The sequence below is a fragment of the Planococcus citri genome, chromosome 5 (genome assembly GCF_950023065.1).
Source record: "Planococcus citri chromosome 5, ihPlaCitr1.1, whole genome shotgun sequence".
Classification (NCBI taxonomy): domain Eukaryota; kingdom Metazoa; phylum Arthropoda; class Insecta; order Hemiptera; family Pseudococcidae; genus Planococcus; species Planococcus citri.
Genome location: NC_088681.1, coordinates 18,145,322 through 18,168,459, shown reverse-complemented (window position 1 = coordinate 18,168,459; position 23,138 = coordinate 18,145,322). Strand labels below are relative to the sequence as shown.

Here is a 23,138-nt window from a genome sequence, read left to right as displayed (position 1 = left end):
AATGTCCGAAATACAAATCGGTAGTTGATTAAATCAAAATGACCATTTTTTGGGCTCCAGGGGTTCCCAAAGTTGTGATTACAAAAATAATTTTAGGAACCACTGAGTATTATTTTCAAAAACTTTATAGGGTAAAATATGTGTTTGAACTCGATAAACGTTATGCGAGGTGATTTTCGTATTTTCGACCCTCGGGGGCAGAAATGGGGGAGGTTTGAGTTTTGGAAAATTTTGGAACCACCATATTGAACCTACCCCTTTGAGCCCCCCTAAAAAGCTTTTTACAGTTTATTAGTATCTGAAAGACCTTCATCCTACCAAATTTTGAGCTCAATAAAATTTTCCGCTGGTACTCAAAAATCCAGTTTTCCATTTTTTTCACAATTTTGAAGTTTTGGGAACCCCTGGAAAACTAGAAACCTGCAATTTGCACCGAACGTAACGTTCTGAGGCATATATTCAATTATTTAAGTGAAAAAGTTCAATTAAGCTTCCTGTATATTCGTAATTTTGAACCCTTTTTTAGAGCCCCCAATTTTGGGCACCCCTAAAATAGGCGTTTATGCATATTTTTTCAAATAAATTGAAGAATTTACATTTGAACCACACTGGCAAGTGCTCGATGATTTTTCATTTGATGTTTCCTGTAACATTCAAAATTAAGCTTTTTTGGGCCAAAATCTGAGATTTTACTTCGTTGAAATCGCGAAAATGTGATTTTGACGTTTTTTTAAAGAGTAAAATATCAAAATTTGACCCAAAAAAGCTTAATTTTGAAAGTAACAGGAAAAAAACAATGAAAAATCATCGAGCACTTGCCAGTGAGGTTCAAATGTGAATTCTTCAATTCATTTGACACAATGTGCTTAAACACTTTTTTAAGTGGTGCCCAAAGTGGGGGGCTCTAAAAAGAAGGGTTCAATATTAAGAATATACAGGGAGCCTAATTAAACGTTACGTTTGGCGCAAATCGTAGGTTTCTAGTTTTCCAGGGGTTCCCAAAATTTCAAAATTGTGAAAAAAATGGAAATCTGGATTTTTGGAAAAATTTATTGAGCTCAAAATTTGGTAGGACGAAGGTCTTTCAGATACTAATAAACTGTGAAAAGCTTTTTAGGGGGGGGCTGAAAGGGGTAGGTTCAAAATGGTGGTTCCAAAATTTTCCAAAACTCAAACCTCCCCCATTTCTGCCCCCGAGGGTCGAAAATACGAAAATCACCTCGCATAACGTTTATCGAGTTCAAACACATATTTTACCCCAAAAAAGTTTTTGAAAATAATACTCAGTGGTTCCTAAAATTCTTTTTGTAATCACAACTTTGGGAACCCCTGGAGCCCAAAAAATGGTCATCTTGGGTTAACCAACCACCGATTCGTATTTCGGACATTTATTACAACATTTTTAGAGTGATTGAGTGGAAAACTAGGTGGGGCCAAAAAGTGGCCTTATCGGGACTCCTCCTTTCAAATCGCTCTGAAGGATCTAAAAAGTGATGTGTGGGAGTTGAATTGAAGGAATTATTCACATTGGTTCATTTTTACAAAAAAAATTGTATCTCCCAAAAGAATTTTAAAATTGCACGTAAAACAGCATTTTTTGAATTCTTTAAATTTTCATAAATTAGTCAAAAATTCAAAAATGAACTTTGAAACTTAAAATTTTGTTCATGAGAGTTTCAGACATGCTCTTTGGCAGGCTCGAACTGAGTGGGTTGGGTGGCCTGGTGGATGCACCAAATGGAGCCCTCAAATGTTATCCCCTCCCCCTTAAAAATCTACCTCGTCCTGTTTTTTCTCAGGTTCGGATATTTGAATAAGAATTGTGCAATTGATTTTTGTTTTTATTTTTTTATTCAATTTCGCAAAAATTAGGTTAACTGACAGGAATAAAACTAGAGATTTTTTTTGGGGGGGGGGAGGGGTAAAAATTGTCCATGATAGAAAAATACCAATTCCGCGAAATAAAATGAACATTTTTCAAACTGAAATGAAAAATGAAATGAAAATTTTGCCAATTATTATAATTTGCATCAAGGCTTATAAAAAATTGTTACCTATTCTTCGTTTTTCAGAAATGGAATGTTTTTGGCTTAGAAAAGAGATGAAAATTGACTCGAGCGAAGCAAGGGCAAAAAATTTCAAAAATTCATAATTTTAGAGGCGAAAAACAATGTTTTTTTGTGATGAGTTTATTTTCTTAACAGCATCAATTTTAGAATTTAAATGTACTTAGTTTTAAGAATTTCTATTTTGAAATAAATGAAAAGCAATCTGGCCCAAGATCAAAATAAATGAAAATAGTATAATTATTTTTTAGCCCTTTGGTGTCTCGCTCTTTCAATTCATCTTGGTTCCATTCAAATGAGAAGTGTGCCAGTTCAAAAAGTTCTCTCGTGTACTATAAGACCCACAAAACAGCCAGCTGAGAATTAAGTAATGATTTATTCTAATCACTTACTTTTAAGGATGAAAAAAGTGATTTGGAATCTAGACTCTAGAAAGCAATTGAACTTATTTCTCACCATATTGTACATATTGTACGTATAATTTTTTGAATGGAAACACTCATCTGGCAATTAAATAGGCACATCTGAATTTGCTCACGTACCTTATCAGATACTGACAATTTTTCTGATTCGAAAAATACAAGTACATGCTGAATTATAAAATGATACAATTTTTAGGATCTACGTACGTATATCAATAAACGATTAATTTTTCCATATACATATACTCGTATTCGTTCCATTGATAACATAATACAACACACATACTTTCACGCTCGCGAATAAGTACCTACGTGATAAAAAATACCAAATGGTTTGTTTTTCTCAATGAGCGGGTAATTAATCGCTGAATCGTGCTGAAATGTCTACATTAAATTATTATTGAACGATTTCCATGAGCAGGAAAAGAAAATATTTCTACTAAATGGGAGTTTTTAGAATTTGGAAACAGCAATTTACTCAAATTCTCAGATATTTTTCATCTCAAGACTCACGTAGGCTAAACTTTTTTGAAATTGTTCCTCAACTATTTCACGACAAGCTCAAGTGAGAGCAGCCTGTGTGCAGGAGATGGATTATGAAATACAAAAAATCAAATTGAATAAAACAAATTTTTTTACTAATGACGTAATGACTTTGAATAAAAATTTCCTCAATTTTTCTCGCTCAAAAATACGTGCTCGATGGTGCAATTTTTCCAACTCGAGTATACTTTCTTTCAACTTCTAAAAAAGAGGTCAAAATGTTTAGTGAGAAAAGATAAAAAAAAATATTTTCATTCAAAAACAACATTAAAAATTTTCAACTTTTTTTTCAAAAAAACAAAAAATGCACTTTTTTTTGAAATTTTGTGATTTTTTTCAAATGATTAAATGAGATGAAAATTCAAATCCAATATGATTGACAGTTGATCTCCTCACAAAAACCATCCGAACATATTTTACAACTTTTTTTGATCGAACTCGTTTAAGAATAATTCAAAACATTCAAGTAGGTAGCAATTTTATAAAATTTTTCAACAAAAATCTAATTTATTTAATTCAATTTGTAGATTTTGTTGACGTAAGTGAAGCGAATTTCTCTCTGCTGCACACGCGATTCAACTTGTAAAAATTTGGCGAAAAAAGTTTGAAAAATTTCAGTCTCCCTACCCCCTCCCTCCCAAACGACACATCACTTTGTCAAGCCACTGATCCCACTTCTAAAATTAATCCTTTCTTGAACTTTTGAGAAAAAGTTGATTTTTATACAGCATATTAATTATACGAGAACTTGTCTAAATTTATTTTCGGTCAACTTCGAACATTTTCTGATGCAAAGATATTTCGTGCTCTCGTCCTCAAAAAAGACCTGTTTTTTTTCTAACGAGTATGAAAAAATCGACAGCCATCGAAATAATATATTACGATTTTTTCATTTTAAAAATCTCTGCCAATTCCATACATCGACACGACTTCTAGTTCTAGTTATCTGCGCAATGATTGATTTTGATTCCATTGATAACGTGTAACACACATTTTCGCGCGTGCCACGATGATAAGTACGAAATGTTATATTTTTTGCCAGGGTAATCGCCGAATCGTGCTTAAACTTCTGTATTCCATCGTAAAGTGATCTCCATAAGCAGGTAATGATTCCGAATCACTTCTACGAAACGTGGGTTTTTCAAAATTATCAATTGCCATTTATATATCTACCGGATAAACTCTCTATATGGATACAGAGAGTTTATAAGAAGTTATTCTCAGTGTTGAAAGTTAATTTGACGAGAAAACATATGCTCGAGTGACTTGTGACCACTATGGATACGTTTCATAGGGTGAGTAAATGGTTTTGTTTTTGTTTTTTTTGGTTATGGTATTTTTATCGAATAATTAGCCTTTCTTTTTTATATTTTATTCGTAATTGAAAAATAATGGGTGTTATTATAATTTGTCGTGATAGTTCTTTAAAAAAAAAAATAAATACCTATTTTAGTTGCACTTTTTGCAGACCAGAGATTTGATTTCCTAATTGAAAAAATTTCATTCTACAGTAAATTATGTCTCAAACCTGGCTTCCCCCTTTTTTTGTTTATTATTAGATAGGTACCTATTTTTTTTGTTTGTTGAAAATTTTGAAAAATTGAATTTTAAATAATACCTATAGTGTTTTAAAGAACCTATAAGTAAGTGATTCATAGAAAAAAAAATCATTTCTGGCCACATTTGTATTGAAACTGTGTTCAAAGAATCCAATTTTGAGACAAATGAGAAAAATAGTACCTTTTAGGAGAATTATTTCTCAAAAACTTGTCGAAATGAAAACATTCATCTCTTGTTTATGTTAAACGTGGCCTTTAAAACACGATGAACGAAAAAAAAAAAATACGTTGGTCCTAATTTTTTTACACCGATGTCGAATGTTGGTAGATAGAATATGACCAAAAAAGAAGATTGTAGCTGTGCAACCACACAATAATTTTGATACCTATTCTAGAATTTTTTTCATAAAAATATTTCAAAAATACGCTTTTTCGTAATAACGTTAAAATCAGCCCTCAAAACACCTTAGGGGTTAAAATATGATCAAGAAAACAACTTTGTACACTTTTAACCGCCAAATCAAAAATTTCGATATTTTGAAAATTTTTCATTTTTTTCATTTTTTTTTGAAATGGAGCCTCCAACGTGATTTTAATTTATACGTGACCAGAAAATGTGTTATTTTGACTTGATAACTAAAAATTTTCAGTTTTTTCATCAACTTATGAGATTCTAGAGCTGCGTATTTTGAAAAATTCAAAACCTCATGACGTCATGAGACTTTCAGATTTTTTTCGAGCTTTACTGTGCTCTCAATTTTTTTTCTGTTGGAAAATGATCAAAATTGGTATCTGAATGATTGAGAGGTTTCCCTGGGAAAAGTACTTTATGGTGAAAAAATCTCATATTAAAGTGGGAAAATTTTTAAAAATTTCGTGAGATCTTTCAATTTGAAAATCTGATTGGGAAAGGACAGTTTGCTGATTTTTTTGTTGGAATTTCTAGATTAATTCTCCCACTTCATAAATATGTACATGACTCGTAATAAAGTTAGGTACCCTAATTTTTGCTCAACTCCATATGCATAATGTTGAAATTGCCAGTTTGTAATTTGCGTTTCTAGGTACCTAGACCTAGGTACCTAATTTTCTTTCAATTTTTCAAAAAATAAAAAAAATAAAAATTGCTGTTGACGAGACGGAATGTACCTTCTAGATGGTAAAAAAATTAACCCTCAAATATGATCACAAAACTCCTTCAGCTCTTCTCCGTTCCAAAGAATTGAATGATTTTGTTTCTTCAAAAAAACGTGAAAGCAAGCATTAAATAAAGGTAAAAGCAAGATACGAGTAAGATTTTTTTCTCAACAAACTTCCACTTACTTGATGTTGATTTTTTGAAAAAAAATTTCTCTCAGTGAATTGTTTGGGTTCAAATTGCTGTACCTACCAAGTTTCTTCTGTGCCATTTTTCAACTCCTCTTCTTAAAGAAAAAAGAAACAGATATGTACGTGGGTACTTTAGGGTTCTTTCCAATCGTTACTTTTTAAAATTATTCAACGAGGGCTCATTGGCTCAAATTCTCAAATTCGTAGATGAATTTCATCGGCAAAAAAGAGACGAATAGCTATACCTATCTCCTCCCCTCTTTGTGTATACGATTTAGCTTCCGAGTTTGTCATTCGAGATTCGGCGAATCTTGCATTAAATTTTTTCAAGTATACTTGACCTTGTTGTAGATATTCTCTCATTTTGCAATCTGTTTCACTTTCAGGTATCACCAACATCGTATTGCGTTCTTTTCGCTGTGACCTGCCTACTCGGTAACATTCATTCTATTCAGATACTTAGAAATGGCCCAGTTTCCAATCAAAACGAACTAGTTAGATTTACCAGAGAGATTCCAAATGATCTTCAATTTCAAAACGATACAACTACCGATGACCGGAAAAATTCCTTCCCTGGTGAGAATTCTTTAGATAATTCATCTATCATTGTCTCAACAGAGATCGACAATGCGCAAGAAAACTCCACTAATCCGACAGAATATCTACAACACACTCAGGACCCAGAAAGAAATACAACGACAGACGTACAAAACTCATCTGCTCTGCGAACTTTTCTCGTTGACTCTTTTTCAAAAATCATTACAGATATTGAAAAAAAAGTAATGTACCTGTATATAGACTCAGTTGATGAAGTTTCTAGAGAAGAACTCTATAAATCACTCCCATCAACATTGGACCAAATCAAGTTGTCATTGAATAATGTACAGAAAGACGTTGATAAAAATATCACCGCTCTGGTAAACGATGCCATTGCGGATATTCTTGATAAGAAATCGTCAATATTCAAAATCATCAATCAAGCAAAATTATCATCCGGAGAAAACATTGTCAATTATAAACTGAATGATACCATTTCGGAAATCTTCGATAAAATTGAACAACCTTTGAACGAATTAGTCACTGAAAAACAAGAGCTTGGTAATTCTACTTTTGTGACTGAAGGGTTCAATCATATCTCAGCACAGACCAAATCTACAATTTATGATTCATTTCCTGATATGCATAAAACTGTCGATAATGTAATTGCTGATAGGTCTCAATTAAGAAATAATGCCACATTAGAAATGCTCAAAATAGTGGATAAATACTTGGACAACAAAAAACTCAATAATACAGAGTTGCTTTCCAGCAATGAGCTAATTAGCGACCTACTAAATTTTACTGTTGAGTTTCAACACAAAATGGTAGAGGGGATTGATTTTTTGGCAGTATATTATTTACTGGCAAAGCCAAAAGATTGGACACCACCATATGGTAAATTATGGCAATCCATTTCAAATACTTTAAAGGATTTGCAAAGAAGTACGATTGAAACTAAAATAAACGTATTGAAACGGGTAATAGATGTAGAAGAACCAAACCATTTTGAAAAATCATCAGTATTAAAAATTCGAGAAATCTTGATCTCAACTTTGAATGGGAATGAGACTAATCTTTTATCAGACCTTTCATATTCAATTAATGAATCATTACATGATTCTGTAAACATTGTCCAAGTATTGTTCAAAAGACTGGAAAATGAGTCTGAAAATGAAAATAATGAATTTGTGAAAACTGCTTACACTCAAGTTGAACAATCATTAAAAATGCTTCTATTCCCAAATGAAAGTGTCCCATTGATTAAACTACGGTTCCAAAATAAATCCAGTTCTCTTGACGTGGCTGGCTTGAATGAAGTATATGAAAATGTTCTGAAAAATGCCTCTGAGTATTTGTCCACCCCTCCAACAGATCATCACTCAGAAGTCACAAGCTTAGATGTAATTACTATTCTTCAGATAGCACCTTCATCACAAGGCATTGCCAACTTTTCTCAAGTAGATAACAATCCAGCCAATGAATTTGTATCAATTCCGAGGTCAACTCCAAGTAATGATAGCACCTCCATTCAGCATACCTATACAAATGTGTCACCCAATGGTTTAAATGCAGCTAGCACAATCAATCCATTGGAAACCAACACTTATCCACCTTCATCTACGCCAAGTTCAGAATATGATTCATCAACCTCAGATCCATCAACTGAAGACACTCCAACAGAAGTTCCGTCGCCTGATACTCTTGTAGCTGCCAATATTTCAACTGCCAATTTGATGGACAGCAACACCACTTCACTTTCAACTACATCGAGTCCAAAATATGATTCACTAGCAGAGGATCTAATTTCAACTCAAGATAATGGCAACTTACTTCCAGTAAATAACAATCCAGCCAATGAAATTGTATCAAGTCCAAAGTCAACTCCAAGTAATGATAGCACCTCTATTCAGAATACCCATTCCAATGAACCACCCAGTGGTTTAATTGCAACCAGCACAATCAATCCATTGGAAACCAACACTTATCCACCTTCATCTACACCAAGTCCAGAACACGATTCATCAACTGCAGATCCATCCACAGATAGTCCATCAACTGAAGACACTCCAACAGAAATTCCATCACCTGATACTCTTGTTGCTGCCAATATTTCAACTGTCAATGCAATGGACAACAACACCACTCCACTTCCAACTACATTGAGTCCAAAATATGATTTGCCAATAGAGGATCGATTAGATGCTGGTCCACCAATAGACAATCCATCAACACATAATCCATCAACTGAAGACCCTTCAACAGAAGTTTCACAACCTGAGACACTCAAGACACAAACTATTCATCCTACCAATATTTCAATTGCCAATCCAAATGAAAACAATAGCTCTGCACTTCCAACAACTCCAAATTCAATAGATCCATCAGCAGAGAATTCAAACAACCCATCAAACATCTCAGCTGCCATTGATTCAGATCACAAAACAAATCCTCCACTTCCTTTTCTGAATACAAAACTTGGCCAATCCACAATTGGAAATTCAGAACTAGTAACCCAAACATATGGAAGCTCACCAAATGAAATTCCTAGGCCAACATTGACTAATGATACCATCTCTCATCAGTATACCATTCCAAATGAACCTCCCAATGGGTTAAATGCAACCAGCACAATCAATCTATTAGAAAACAACACGTATCTGCTTTCAACTACACCAAGCCTAGAATATGATTCACCAACAGACAACCCATCAACAGATAGACCATTAATTAATGATCCACTCACTGATGTCCCTCCAACTGAAGTTTCACCTCTTGAGACTCTTGTTACACAAACTATTCATTCTGCTAATATCCCAATCTCCAATACAAACGAAAACAACACTTCTGCACTTCCAACTACCCCAAATTCAAAAGACCAATCAACAGGGAATTCAAATGATGCATTGAACATCACAGTGACCATTGATACAGATCCTAAAACAAATCCCCCAATCCCTTTTTTGAATACAAAATCTAGCCAATCAACAACTGAAATTTCAGAACCAGTAACCAAAGTAGATTATGACTCACGAGATGAACAAGAAACATTTCTGGATTATTTAGAGTACCTTAATGAGAAGATAGGTGACTCATTAACAGATAACGTGACCCTTCTTCAGAACACTGCTTCAAGCGAGTCTCACAATGACTCCAAACCAGTTATCCAAGAGAATGTCAATTCTTTGGATGAAAACGCATCAATAATAAGTTCAGAATCAGAAAATAACATCACCATTCTTCAGAACACTGTTCCGAGTGAGTCTCACATCTCACTACCCAACCAGACATCTCCATTTACAACTCCAAGTCCAAAAAATTCATCAGTAGACAATTTCACTAAAACTTCAAACATCATGGTCATACCAGTCAGGAAGGCAAACTCAAAAACAAATGGATCTTCAATAATTGTTGAAAACAAAGACCTTGGTGACAGCAATAAAACAAATGAAATGCACAAAACAAATGGATCAACAACAAGTGTTGAAAACAAAGACCACAGAGACAGCAATAAAACAAATAATTTTAAATGCCTAGAAGAACTAAAACGGCCTATAATTGATTCTTTTTCAATAATCATCACAGATATTAGTCAGAATATAATCGGTTTGTTTATAGATGCACTCAATAAAGCAGGCAATCAAGTACTGTATCAAATATTCCCATCAGTTATTGACAAAATCTCAGCATCATTGAATAGCCTACAAATATTTGTAGACCAAAAAACTACAATTTTGGTAAACAATGCTTTTGAGACTATCCTTGAGAAGAAATCATTAATATTTGAAACAATCAACCATGCTGAATTACCATTTGGACAAAATATCACCAACAACAGTTCGCAAACTATCGCAAAACACAAATTGAATGATACTATTTTGGAAATCTTCAAAGAAATTGAGCAACCTTCGATAGAACTGAGTCCCATGCTACAGAATTCCCACAATTCCACTTCATTCTCTGAAGAATTAAACTACATCTCTTCCTTAATAGTTTCTACAAATTTGAATTTATTCCACAGTATTAATGCAACAGCCAATGAGGAATTTGCTGATGCTGTAACAATCACCTCTGCATCGTTTGAAATGCTAACGCAAGTATATAATTATTTTGAAAAACATCAATGGGACTCCCAGAAATTCTCCACCAACAGTGAATCGTTTTCTGAGCTAATTGACAACTTGATTAAACTAACCATTCAGTACAAAAATAATTTTGTTAAAGATTTGGATAACTCTTTGGTTGATTTAATTCTCAAAGCAAATGGTGAGAAACAATTATATGATGCTTTATTGAAAAATATCTTCAACGTTGTAAAAAATTCAGAAAGCAAATTGCTCAAAAACAAAATAAATCAATTGAAAAATACAACAATTATAGAACAATCAAATGAATTTGAAAAATCATCGTTATTGAAAATTGAAAATATCTTAAACTCAACATCAGGAGAACGCAACCTTTCAATATCAAACCTTTCAGTTCCAATCGGAGAATCGTTACAGGATTCTATGATAATTGTTCGAGGGTTGTTCGAAGAATTGAATAATATGTCCGATGTTGGAGCTGTGATGAACGTCTACACTCAAATTGAAAGTTCATTGTTTGATGTAATACTTGGATTGCAAAAAGAAGTTCCTCCATTGTTTGTAGACGAATTCTATAATACATCCAGCTCTTTGAATATATCTAGGTTGGATAAAACGTACAAGAATATTTTGGAGAATGCATTTGAAAGTTTGTCCTTATGTGAAAATGGTGGAGTTGGTGATCACTCTGAAGAGAAATACACTGAAATTGAAGATTCCTCCGATAAATTTAGAAATTCTCTCAGTGAACTTGACAATATTACCGTCACAATTGATAATTCCACATCTGCTGGACTGTTTGTGTACCCTTTAAAATATTTATTTGTGTTAACTTTAGTGATGATTGGTTTAATGTAAGTAGGTAGCAATTTTTTTGAAAGCTGTGATGGTAGAATATAAATTAAATGTATTTTGTATTTATTTAATTTATTATTAGGTATCCTACGTACCAAATTTTGTTGTTATTGTTATTATACTTAGGTACCTATCTAATTTAAAGATTTCTCTAGCATGAGCATGCGATGTTCTCTTCGTACTTAGTATTAAAAATTAATTTTAAAAATGAAATCTGTGCAAATATACAAATATTTATTTAATAATTCATCGACATTCTTATAGGTACATACTTAGCTACAAATATCTACTCGAAACATGATCACTGATATTAAAATGGCGATTTATCACGTCTGACTACATTACAGCAATCGCCCAAGTTTCAGAAATTAAGAATTTCACATCAATTCCCCGAAGCTCAACGTACTTTTGAAAGACATTTCCCCCCAAAAACAAAACAAAACAACTGAACAATACCTGCATATTTACCAAGAATGGTTCAAGATTTAATGATTTCTCAATTTTATTTAACAAACAAATTTAAAGGTTGTTCTCTCCCTGCGATTAAAAACTGAAATTTTATATTTCCTTGCTTATTTTTCACTCTAAATGAACTCATACCTATGCATGATTTTCATTTTTCAGTCATGTTGAAAATAGATTTTTAAAAAATTATTAGGAGTCGAAAATTATGAGTAGAGCAACTCCATTGATTTGACTCAATATTTTTGCAAGCATCATCTTCAGAAACAGAAGTGCAATTCTTAAATTTTAATCGATTTTTTAAAATGAAATTCTAGCCAAAAACGGGGAAAAAATTAAATTTTTTTTCAAATTGACCGAACAATGTGATATTCAATATAATGCTCCATTTTTAACCCTCAAATTGATTTGGAAACGGTACCAGGCTTCGAGCAGTTATGGACTATGCACTCTTCAGTATATCAGGCTTGTTTTTTTTTTTTTTTTTTTTTCGAAATTCTTCCTCAACTTTTTCACAAGAAGCTCAAGTCAGAGCAGCCTATTAATGTGTGGGGGGGGGGGTGGGTGATAAAATACAAAAAGAGAAATGGAATGAAACAAATTTTTTTACTTCCTTCACAGATTAATAACTCAAGATGAAAATTTTCTCAATTTTTCGCCCAAAAATACGTACTTACTCGATGATGAAATTTTTCCAACTCGGGCACAATTTTATACAACTTCCAAAACAAAAGTCAAAATGTGTTGTGAGAAGAGATAAAAAAAACTATTTTCATTCGAAAATAACATTGATGATTTTTGTGATTTTGTTCAATTACCTACCTAACTACATGAATCTAAAATTTATTTGTTTAAAAGTCAGAAATACGAAAAATTCAATTTATTTGAATAAAAAAATAGATACATACATTATTTGCATTCAAAATAATAATAAGTATCTGCATAGCAATGTTTTTGAATTCATAAAAATATCAAATCGCCGAAGTGGAATAATGATAGAGGTAAGACGATTTCAAATATATGTACCTATTTGATTAGCAGTTGATATCCTCGCAATCACCTTGTCAAGCCATTTTACAACTTTTTTCGATCGGACTCCTTTAAGAATCCAAGAAATTCTAGTAGACACAACCTTTCCAAAATTTTACAATGAAAATCCAATTTATTTATTACCTAATTTAAATAAAGATTTCGTTGACATAAGTGAAGCGATCTTCTCTTTCCTGTATGTATCTACGCTCGAATGAACTTGAGAAAATCTGACGAAAAAAAGTTAGGGAAATTTTAGTCTTACTTACATATGTTACGATTCTTTTCATTATAAAAATCTCTGCCGATTTTATAAGTTCTGTGACACGACTTCTAGTCATCTATGCAATGATTCATTTATATTCCATTGATGACGTTTAACACACATGTTTTTGCACATGTCATCATAATGATAGGTAGGTCTAGGTACCTACGAAATGTTAATGTTGAGTATATTTTTTTTTGCCGGAGTATACGCGAACTCGTGCCTAAGCTTCTGTATTCGATCACAAAATGATCTCCATAAAAAGGTAATGAACTCTGATTGCTTCTACGAAACGTGGATTTTTCAAAATTATCAACTGCCATTTATACGTACGAGTAGGTATATCTACTTATCTGCCGGATATGCTCTCTACAAGGATACAGAGCGTTTATGAGAAGCCATGTTCAGTGTTGAAAGTTTATTTGACGAGAAAATATATGCTCGAGTAACTTGTGGTCACTATGGATAAGTTATACAGGGTGAGTAAATGTTTTTTTTTTGTCAGCATTTAAATTGAATAATCAGTCTTTTTTTATATTATACACAAATTAAAAAATAATGGGTGTGATAAATTGTCCCGATAGTTTTTAAAAACTTGTTTTTAAATATCCATTTTAGTTCCATGCACTTTTTACAGACTACAGCTTTGATTTCCTATTGAAAATATTTCATATTATGATAAATTTATGATAAATCATTCCTCAAACGTGACTTTTCCCTTTTTTAAAATTACTTATAGTCCGGCATATGACAATAGGAGTAATTGCACCCCACCCGCCGATCCTCCGGGACAACTTTTTTCTTAAAGGGGACATCCTAAGGAACATTTTAAAGCAAACTTGCCAAAAAAAAAGTTGGCCTTACTTACAAAATGGCGGCCATTTTGATTGACAGGTCAGCCGAAATCGCAGATTTTGCGTTTTAACATAGGACTTGCACGAACTTTTTCAAACTTTACAAAGGTAAATCGAAAGATCATGCAAAAATTTATCACCTGTCAAAATTTCAAGTGCTAAAGTGCGTTTTTCGATTTTTGGTGAATTTTTGAAAATCGAATTTAGGCCAAAAATGAGGCAAAAAATCAAAATTTTACCAAATTGACCAAGAAAGCTGAAATTTGGGATATACCCTATTTTCGACATGCCGAATCGATTGGAAACGGTTTCAAACCGCTTTGAGCAGTTCTGGAGCCTCCAGCAGATTTTTGAAACTCGAAATTCCCACAAAATTCCATCAAATTGGAGTTGTAAAGCTAAAATTTATTCTAAAAACTAATTTCAATACGCTACGAAATCGACTGCAGGTGGATTTCAAGTCGTTTTGGATCCTCCAGCGACTTTCTGAAAATTCCTGAAGCCTCCAGCAGAATTTTGAAACTTTAAATTTTCACAAAATTTCATCAAATCGAGATGGAAATCTGAAGTTTACTCTTCACTCCAATTTTAGCACCCTCTGAAGACGATTTCAGGTGGGCACAAGTAATTTTAGGCCCTCCAGCGACTTTTTTTGAAAATTACTGGAGCCTCCAGTAGATTTCTGAAGCTTGAAATTTCCCCAAAATATCATCAAACTATGATGGAGAGTCGAAATTTATTCTGCAAACTGATTTCAATACGTTACTAAGTTGACTGCTGGTGAATTTCAAGTCGTTATGGAGCCTCCAGCAACTTTTTGAAAGGTTGTATGACGTTTTGTTGGAAACTTGAAATTTCCTAAAAGTAGCTGGAAGCTTCAAAACCATTTGAAACCACCATGCAGTCTGCGAAGTAAATTTCAGCTTTCCAACTCCATTTGATAAATTAATGTTGGAGAAATTTCTAGTTTCAAAAATCTACTGGAGGCTCCAGTAATTTTCAAAAAAGTTGCTGGAGGCCCTAAAATGACTTGAACACACCTGAAGTCTTCTTCAGAGGGTGTTAAAATTGGAGTGTGGAGTAAATTTCAGATTTCCATCTCCATTTGATGAAATTTTGTGAAAATTTAAAGTTTCAAAAATCTGCTTGAGGCTCCAGTTTTTTTCAAAAAAAAGTCGCTGGAGGCCTAAAATTACTTGTGCCCACCTGAAGTCGTCTTCAGAGGGTGTTAAAATTGGAGTGAAGAGTAAATTTCAGATTTCCATCTCGATTTGATGAAATTTTGTGAAAATTTAAAGTTTCAAAAATCTGCTGGAGGCTTCAGGAATTTTCAGAAAGTCGCTGGATGATCCAAAACGACTTGAAATCCACCTGCAGTACTTCGTAGCGTATTGAAATTAGTTCTTAGAATAAATTTTAGCTTTACAACTCCAATTTGATGGAATTTTGTGGGAATTTCGAGTTTCAAAAATCTGCTGGAGGCTCCAGAACTGCTCAAAGCGGGTTGAAACCGTTTCCAATCGATTCGGCATGTCGAAAATAGGGTATATCCCAAATTTCAGCTTTCTTGGTCAATTTGGTAAAATTTTGATTTTTTTCCCTCATTTTTGGCCTAAATTCGATTTTCAAAAATTCACCAAAAATCGAAAAACGCACTTTAGCGCTTGAAATTTTGACAGGTGATGAATTTTTGCATGATCTTTCGATCTACCTTTGTAAAGTTTGAAAAAGTTCGTGCAAGTCCTATGTTAAAACGCAAAATCTGCGATTTCGGCTGACCTGTCAATGAAAATGGTCGCCATTTTGTAAGTAAGGCCAACTTTTTTTTTGGCAAGTTTGCTTTAAAATGTTCCTTAGGATGTCCCCTTTAAGAAAAAAGTTGTCCCGGAGGATCGGCGGGGGGCGGGGTGCAAATACTCCTGCTGTCATATGCCGGACTATATACCTATTTTTTTTTTTTTTTTTTTTCTTATTGAAAACTTCAAAAAATTTAATCCTCACAAGAAAACCTCTCGATATTTTTTTTAGTGGCTCTTTGAAAAATTTAGTTTCCCCCCCACACGCATAAGGTCGATTAATTTCGTCTATAAATAAGAGACTTATTTCTTGTAATCCCCTCCCCTCTTTGTAAACTATTCATCTTTGGAGTTTGTCATTTGGGATTTGATAAATCTTAGATTTAATTTTTTCAAGTTCTTCACTGGTTGTAGATATTCTCTCATTTCGAAATTTGCTCCATTTTTAGGTATCAAAAACACCATATTGCATTGTTTTAGCCATAACTTGCCTCAGTAACATTCATTCCATTCCAATACACAAAAATGACACAGTTTCCAATCAAAACACACCAGCTCGATTCACCAGAGAGATTCCAAGTGATCTTCAACTTCAAAACAACACAACTACTGATGATGGGAAAGATTCATCTAAACTGCAAACTTTTCTGGTTGACTCTTTTTCAAATATCATAAGAGATATTGATAAAAAAGTAATGTACCTGTTCGTAGACTCAGTGGATGAAGTTTTTAGAGAAGTACTCAATAAATTACTCCCATCAACATTGGACCGAATCAAGTCATCATTGAATAATCTACAGACAGACATTGATAAAAATATCACTGCTCTGGTAAAGGGTTGCATTGCGGATATTCTTGATAAGAAATCTTCAATAATCAAAATCATCAATCAAGCAAAATTAACATCCGGAGAAAACATTTTGAATTATAAACTGATTGATACCATTTCGGAAATCTTCAACGAAATCGAACAACCTTTGATGGAATTAGTCTTCGAAAAACAAGAGCTTGGTGATTCTACTTTTGTGACAAAAGGGTTAAATCGTATCTCAGCACAGACTAAATCAACAATTGATGATTCATTACCTGATATGCATAAAATTGTTGATAACATAATTGCTGATAGCTCTACATTAAGAAATCATGCCTCTTTACAAATGCTCAAAATAGTGAATAAATACTTGGACAACAAAAAACTCGATAATACCGAGTTGCTATCCGGCAATGCGCTAAGAGACCTACTGAATTTTACTGTTGAGTTTAAAAAGAAAATGGTAGAAGGAATTGATTTCTTGGTGATACGTTTACTAGAGAAGACAGAAGATTTGACACCACCATATGGTAATTTATGGAAATCTATTTCAAATATTTTAAAAGATTTGCAAAGAAATTTGATTGAAACTAAAATAACCTTATTGAAAAGGGCAATAGTTGTACAAGAACCAAACCAATTTGAAAAATCATCCGTATTAAAAATTCAAGAAATTTTGAACTCGACTTTGAAAGACACTAATCTTTTATCGAACCTTTCATATTCAATTAATGAATTATTACATGATTCTGTGAGCATTATCCAAGTATTGTCCAAAATACTGAAAAATGAGTCTGAAAATGAAAACAATGAATTTTTAAAAACTGCTTACACTCAAGTTGAAAAATCATTAAAAATGCTTCTGTTCTCAAATGAATGTGTCCCATTGATTAAACCTCGGTTCCAAAATAAATCCAGTTCTCTTGACATTTCTGGCTTGAATGAAGTTTATGAAAATATTTTGAAAAAAACCTCTGAGTATTAGTCCTGTCCTGTTTTTTTTTTGAATTTTTGCACCCTGATTTTCAAAAATTCCTTAAAAATTGACAAATGCATTTTGGCACTTGAAATTGAAGCATTGATATAATTATTTTGATCGTGAAAATCTGCAAATTTTAATCAAAATCAAAAAAGTTTTATAAGTAGCTAGAGTAATGTATTGAGAGTTAGTAATCTGATGGCTTTGAGTTCGAACATTTTTGTCCATTTTTTCGATTCAACTGCTCTAAACCCTCACTTTTTTATGATAAATTTTTTGCTAAATGAAAGATTCATTCGACAAATTTAGAAATTCTGACATCAAACCTGAGAACAAATTGACGATTCCACATCTGCTGGACTGTTTGTGTATAACTGTATAGCTACCATTTCAAATATTTATTGATGTTGACCTGTAATTCATTTATTCATTTATTTATTTATTTATTTATTATTAACCTATTTATGTATTAAAAGTTGTTGTTATTGTTATTATACTGAGGTAATCTAGGTACCTACCTGCAAGTAAAAATTTCTCCAGCATGCAATGTTCGCTTCATCGGTAAAAATTGAATTAAGAGTGATTTTAGTTTCAATTAAAAATTTTAAAAATGAAATCCATGCAAATATACAAATATTAATTGAAGCATAAGTTTCCAAAACGCACTAAGTCCAAAAAAATATTGATAAGAAATTCATGCTACTTAGTACAATTTGGAAACGTAGAAATTGCTTAAATTGGCTGATTTTTTGATATGTTGTAGCCAAAACCTTTGGGCACAACATATCAAAAAATCAGCCATTTTGAGCCGCAACTTTATGCCAGATGGCCTTGCAACTTCAGAATCTTTTAAAATGGACTTAGTGCGTTTTGGAAACGTATGCTTCAATTATTTATCAACTCATCAACATTCTTTATACCTACCTACTTAGCAATATACACTGAAACAAATGATTTTCAAGACAGTGTACCCCAAAAAATCTTTTAAAAGAATTCTTACCCCCACCCACCCACTTGAGGGATATTCATGATCTTAAAAATTAACAGAAAACATTTCAGTAAATACCTTTCTTCAAAAAAAAAAAAAAAAAAAAAAAATTGAAAAAAGATAAAAATTTCAATATAAAATTTACTGATATAAAGAGAGTGTGACCCCGCCATTTAAGGCATTACAAAATTATTTAATTATGAATATTTATTTTAATAATGTAAGTAATTCAGTAAAATAATGACTGCATAAATGATGAATTTAATGTCAAAGAAAATAAAACAATTTTTATAATTTGATTGATAAATATATATGATTCAAATTTGTTATGTGTAGAAAAATCTACATTAATATTTTCTAATAAAAAAAATTAAATTAAAAAAAGGTTGGACAAAAGCCGATTCCTCATTTTTTATACCTGTATATTAGATTGAATTTTATTATTTTGTCTCATGAATTAAGTTATACATAATAAACTGTTAAGGCTTTTGTCCGCCCTTTTTTTAATTTTATTTTTTTTATTAGAAAATATTAATGTAGATTTTTCTACACATAACAAATTTTGAATCATATATATTTATCAATCAAATTATAAAAATTGTTTTATTTTCTTTGACATTAAATTCATCATTTATGCAGTCATTATTTTACTGAATTACATTATTAAAATAAATATTCATAATTAAATAATTTTGTAATGCCTTAAATGGCGGGGTCACACTCTCTTTATATCAGTAAATTTTATATTGAAATTTTTATCTTTTTTCAATTTTTTTTTTTTTTTGAAGAAAGGTATTTACTGAAATGTTTTCTGTTAATTTTTAAGATCATGAATATCCCTCAAGTGGGTGGGCGGGGGTAAGAATTCTTTTAAAAGATTTTTTGGGGATATCATAAATTTTTTTCGTATTCAGAGTGAGATTTCAAGTTTCATCGAAATCAGTTCAGCCATTTCCTAGGTAATGAGTTTTGAAAAATTCTGAAAGAAAAGCACGTAACAAATCCTTGTCATTCCAAATTATTTCAAGATTTGAATAATTTTTTATTTATATTATCGAATAAGCAATCCAATACTGGTTAGGTACCTGAACAGTTGAGAAAATGGATCGAAATATTATCCGATCAAATTTTGGTATTCAGTTGGAACTGCACTTGGGAAGAAAATAGATCACCTAAATTTTTACAAATTGATGTATTTTTTCCACACAAAATGCCTAGCAATAATTATGGTCAGCTAGCAGTTGAATGTTTTTTGGTTCAATATAAGTCAACACTGATTTCATGATTCAATTGACAAAAAATTGAATCTTTAGACAAGGCTACAGCAAAAACTATAAATCAAAAAAATCTGAAATTTTAAATATATATGCTTTGAACATAGACCTAGGCCCTTTTGATATTTTCAAAACATTTTCACCATTTATAGGGGGCCAAAAGAGGGGGTAAAGGTTGAATTTTCAAGATTTTGACAATTTTTTTGTACCATTCACTAATGGGTAATGAATGGAATCTACATTTCAAATTTCATAAAATTTGGTTTGACCAATCTCTCGATATTGGTCTAAGTGTGCTGGAAAAAAATTACCAAAAAAACAGCGAAAATACTGCTTGACACTGCCAAAATGATGCTTGACACTTTGCAATTGTTTGTCGTATAACAATTGTTATATATATTTTCTGAAAGCTCTTTAAAAAATAAAAACATTGGTCTTCTTACTTTTTTAAATAAGTTCATATTTTTCGAGAAAATTGCATTGGCGTGATGTCCAAAACTGTCCAAATAGTTTGAGAATATTACTCTGCGGTGTTGCCGTACCGCCACCTACGGTTCGAAAACCGTGGGAGGGCGGGGGGGCAACACTACCGCGTCGCCTGATTCAGTATCGAAATTGATGCAATGGTTACTTTAAAGTTAGTTAGTTTTCAAATGATGTACTTCATTTTTATGTAGGTACCTAATGATTACCTGATTTAAATCAAAGAATGAATCAAATAATGGAATAAGTACACAACAATGATGGATCTATTGCATCACTTTTCAAAAATCATTTTTATGTTCTCATTACTTTTCTTTGGGGACTCAGTCCAGAAAACATGATATTCAAACCACCACTTGGTGGGTAATAATTACATCGTATATGTAGTAAGCTGGTATAAGATACAAGGTAAGTAAGTGAAATGATTCAGTGATGGGTTGGGGTGATTTTTATTTCGATTCAACATGAAGCTCTCCTCCCCCACTTCCGATTTGTATGAAAGTATTGTTGGGAAAATAGGAAGGGTGGTGTCTGCACTCAAAAATACGTATGTGGTTAGGCAGGTTCCTTTTTAAATTCTTGTATAATGATCCTATTTCCCTGAAATTCTCATGTGCTTCCTAATTTATTTACGCTAAATCTCATTAAAATTTGCCCTTTTGTAATTCCTACTTTTAAAACCTATACCTTACCACAACGTAATTTGTATGGTTCAAGATTCTAACATTTTACTTTTATGCAACGAAGAAATTTTGAAGTTGAAAATTTTTGTAACCTTCTCTCTTTACCTCACCTCCTCAATCATCATACCGCCAAGACAAAATGTTACTCCAGTCAGCGCAACTTATGGCGCCAAATTCGTGCAAATTTCTCATTCATAATCTATAAGCTTGATCTGAAAATAGACCATCAACTCTACGGATGAATTTCAGCCCAAAGTGAAAACCCCATCCGGCAGCCAATTCGTCTTAGGTGTTGTTTTGGAGAAAACTTTTCCATCAAGTACGATTTTATCGTCTAAAATGAAAAAAAGAAAGGAAATCTCAGACGAATACGAGAAGTTCGGGGTAATTCTTTTAACGCGTTTCAATATCTTGGCGGCGGATCATTTTCGAATCGTATTTCAATCGGAATCCATACTACTAAGGTAAGGTAGGTATCTGTGCGTAAATTGAAGACGTCGTCGTCGTAGGGGCAAAGGAAAGAAGCGAAACAACACCACGACGACGCTCTCGCGAGATAAAAAGCGAGGAGAAAGCTGCGAAAATGAAAGCTCCGCTGCTGTTGCCGGAGCTTTGAAAAATGAAATCATCGTATCGCCGTTGAAGTGTAAAGTGTAACATATTGTCGGCGATTATTTATAGTCGAAGTTGGAAAAATGCGAACAATCATAGATTATGCCGGACATTTGCGTTTTTGCGACGTCGACGCGCCCCAAATAGTACGAGTAGATTCTAAAGTGGAGATAGCGCAACGACGACTAGGTAAATTGGATGCTGGAGACGAGATGCATACGCTCGTTCTTCGTTCATTTTACCAGAATGTCTGAGAGACAGGGCTGGGTTAGCATACTATAGGGTCTCGTATGTGGTGGTATTTTATCTTTTTCGTATACGTATATAGATGTGGACTGTGATGCTTATTTTATTTTTTTTCCTCGTCGTTTCGCGTAGGTACGATACGGTCAAAGGTATAATGGCGTAAAAGCTGTGGAAAAAAACACCACGTCCGAATAACAAATTACCAATCTCGATAGCCATCTGGAATCGTATAAAAGGCGGATGTCAAAAAATCAAATATTTTTTTGGCAATAGCCGAACAAAACAAAATACATATAATTTGCTCGGTTAGGTACCTACACGTCTTACTATACAATGACCTGCATATGTAGATAGGATAAGAAAGAAAAAAAACATTCAAATAAGAATAAGACGAAAGGGAGCCAAACGAGAACATAAATTCGACAGCATACTACAAACATTCGATAAAAGAATGAAGAAGAAAAAAAAACAGATTATTCGACCGAGTATGCCAAAAAGAGACAGAAAGAGAAAAGCGATGCACGAGTAAAACCTCACGAAGAGAATTAAAATTATTTTCCATGTTCGCTCGTCTTAAACGTGTTAGCAGAATGACAATGAGACTCGCGAGCTATTCGTACTAGGGAGGGGTAAAAGACGATACCCGATTCGAAACCACGAAAAACGAAAGTCATAAAAAGCCCAAACGATAGGTAACATTTTTAAAATTAGTTTCGCTGCGAAAAGAATAGCTCAAGTTGAAAACATCGCGTCGTTTTTCAGGGATTATCAACTTATCAAAGGCGAGCTTTTGTGCTTTTAAGCCAGAAATTTGTTGTGCTATGTAGTGTCGACGATATTGAATCATTGGGTGATGAAATTAATTAAGGATTTATGTGATCAAAGGGTTAAAAGCGATTTTCAAGACTGATTTTTGTATGAGAAGGTAGGAGGAAATGGGAAGGAGAAGGTGCCTCAGTGAAAGAACTGAATTGGAGGCAATGGTGGAGTTTTTCTTTTCAGGGTTTCGATCACGAATCAAATTTTACATGAAAAGAGGAATTTTTATTTGGTCCTTTCAGGAAAAAAATTCTTCTTCAATTTCCACAGGGCGTTCAACAAATCGTGCAAATATGAAATTGATCAAAGTGAATTTAAAAGAGTTTTTTTTTGTTTTTTTTTGCTGAAAAATTCATGAATTTGGCTCAAAGGACCTCGTGCTCGTTTCATTAGAAATTCGTTGAAAATTCAACCAAAACTGATATTTTGATGAAAAATTGA

General features: G+C 32.9%; 2 protein-coding genes across 3 annotated transcripts; both read left to right on the top strand.

Moving 5' to 3' along the window:
* The first annotated feature begins 4,176 nt into the window (after nt 1-4,176).
* On the top strand, nt 4,177-11,641 carry LOC135846621 (protein PF3D7_1417600-like). The gene is made up of 2 exons (XM_065365822.1): nt 4,177-4,326; nt 6,306-11,641. The coding sequence occupies exons 1-2, from the start codon at nt 4,309-4,311 to the stop codon at nt 11,397-11,399; spliced, it is 5,112 nt and encodes a 1,703-aa protein (XP_065221894.1). The 5' UTR covers nt 4,177-4,308; the 3' UTR covers nt 11,400-11,641.
* A 1,849-nt stretch (nt 11,642-13,490) lies between these two features.
* Nucleotides 13,491-18,706, top strand: LOC135848159 (uncharacterized). Of its 2 annotated transcripts, none has more exons than XM_065367963.1 (2): nt 13,491-13,631; nt 16,252-18,706. In XM_065367963.1, the coding sequence occupies exons 1-2, from the start codon at nt 13,614-13,616 to the stop codon at nt 17,596-17,598; spliced, it is 1,365 nt and encodes a 454-aa protein (XP_065224035.1). In that variant the 5' UTR covers nt 13,491-13,613; the 3' UTR covers nt 17,599-18,706. The 2 variants fall into 2 exon arrangements, with proteins under 2 accessions (XP_065224035.1, XP_065224036.1); XM_065367964.1 differs by having other exon boundaries at nt 13,524-13,631; nt 16,283-18,706.
* Nucleotides 18,707-23,138: the final 4,432 nt, after the last annotated feature.